We start from the raw sequence: 1,264 nt of genomic DNA on the forward strand, positions 1-1,264 counted from the left end.
GTCGGATAGTAGTCTGGAATCACGCTGGGTGAAACCTGCCTGATATGCTGTATCTTTCCGCCCAAGGCCCACCAATGGCCTTCAGATATTTTCTCATCTCCTTCTTCTTGCCTTGGGGTTTCAAACCCCAAACTAAACTAAGATGAGATTTGTGGTTAAGTTTACTATCGACACCACCCTCTGAACAGGCGGATGATGTATCGGGCGGAGCTGGCAACCGTGACCAAGAATCCCTCAGTCTTGTTAAATAATTCATGCGTGATTGTATGGACACCGTCTGATCGTCACTGCTGTCCCGCTTCGCCAGCCTGAGCAGAGATTTGGCTCCCCCATCACCGATCTTAATATCTTTCGTGTCCTGGAGCATAAAATGATCGATATTCATATGTCCAAACATGCTCCCAACGATTATATCACGGTACTGCTGTAGCCAGAGCGTATATTTTTGCCAGCATGTCTCATCCCAGTTCTCCTTGGAATCTGTCCTGGCCGGGGGAACGTGTCCAATTAGAATTGCTTTCATGTCCCTTTTCCTGATGAACTGGAGCTGGACCCGCAACCACTCCATATGTTCATATCCGGGTTCGTCTTCACTCGCACATCCGTCAACAGCACTATTTGAGCTGAAGAAGTACATCGTATTAAGACTGAAAACAGCCAATCGGTGGGGAATGACTTCTACATAAAACCAGCCACCGTGAACAAATGAGTGGTGCTGTTCCTCAGGAATAAAAGGATCCCAGATACTGGCAAAGTTCTTCGTCCAGGTATTAGGTCCCTTCTTCAAGATATTGTGGGGCATTACATCATTATTCCCGATTGTAAGGACGAATGGAATTCGCATTTCCTTTTTCTTCCCATTTGATGTAGAAACGATGTCATGGAATTTGCTGGCCAACAACTGATTCAACTGGAGAACCTCTTTCTCCGTACGTGGTACTTTTTCATCACTGTCGTGGCGTGCCGCATCGCCTGTCCAAATAACAAAGTCGATCGAGTCTGCGAGGTTGTCTTGAATCCACGCGACTGTTGCGTTTACCAGGGTGAGAGGGGAGTCGCAATCAGAGCCGACAGTTCCGAAAAAGCCTGCATGTCCAGATCCTCTGTGACAATCGTGATCCCCGTCGGTATTGGAACTTGGTTTGTAATTCGGATCAACATGTATATCTTCACGACTGATGTTAGCATCGATATGCATTCCGCATTTTGAGGGCTTGGGAACATCAGCACAACCAACCAGTGATATGTAAAAAACGACCATGAA

The 1,264-nt window shown here is 46.8% G+C and overlaps 1 protein-coding gene across 1 annotated transcript; it reads right to left on the reverse strand.

Annotated features, from left to right (window-relative positions):
• Nucleotides 1-19: 19 nt before the first annotated feature.
• Nucleotides 20-1,261, reverse strand: HCAG_09097 (predicted protein; the record flags this gene model as incomplete). The annotated part of the gene is made up of 1 exon (XM_001535900.1): nucleotides 20-1,261. One exon carries the CDS (start codon nucleotides 1,259-1,261, stop codon nucleotides 20-22), a length of 1,242 nt encoding a protein of 413 aa, XP_001535950.1.
• Nucleotides 1,262-1,264: the final 3 nt, after the last annotated feature.

Source organism: Histoplasma capsulatum, genomic scaffold, assembly GCF_000149585.1.
Source record: "Histoplasma capsulatum NAm1 scaffold_21 genomic scaffold, whole genome shotgun sequence".
Taxonomy (NCBI): Eukaryota; Fungi; Ascomycota; class Eurotiomycetes; order Onygenales; family Ajellomycetaceae; genus Histoplasma; species Histoplasma mississippiense.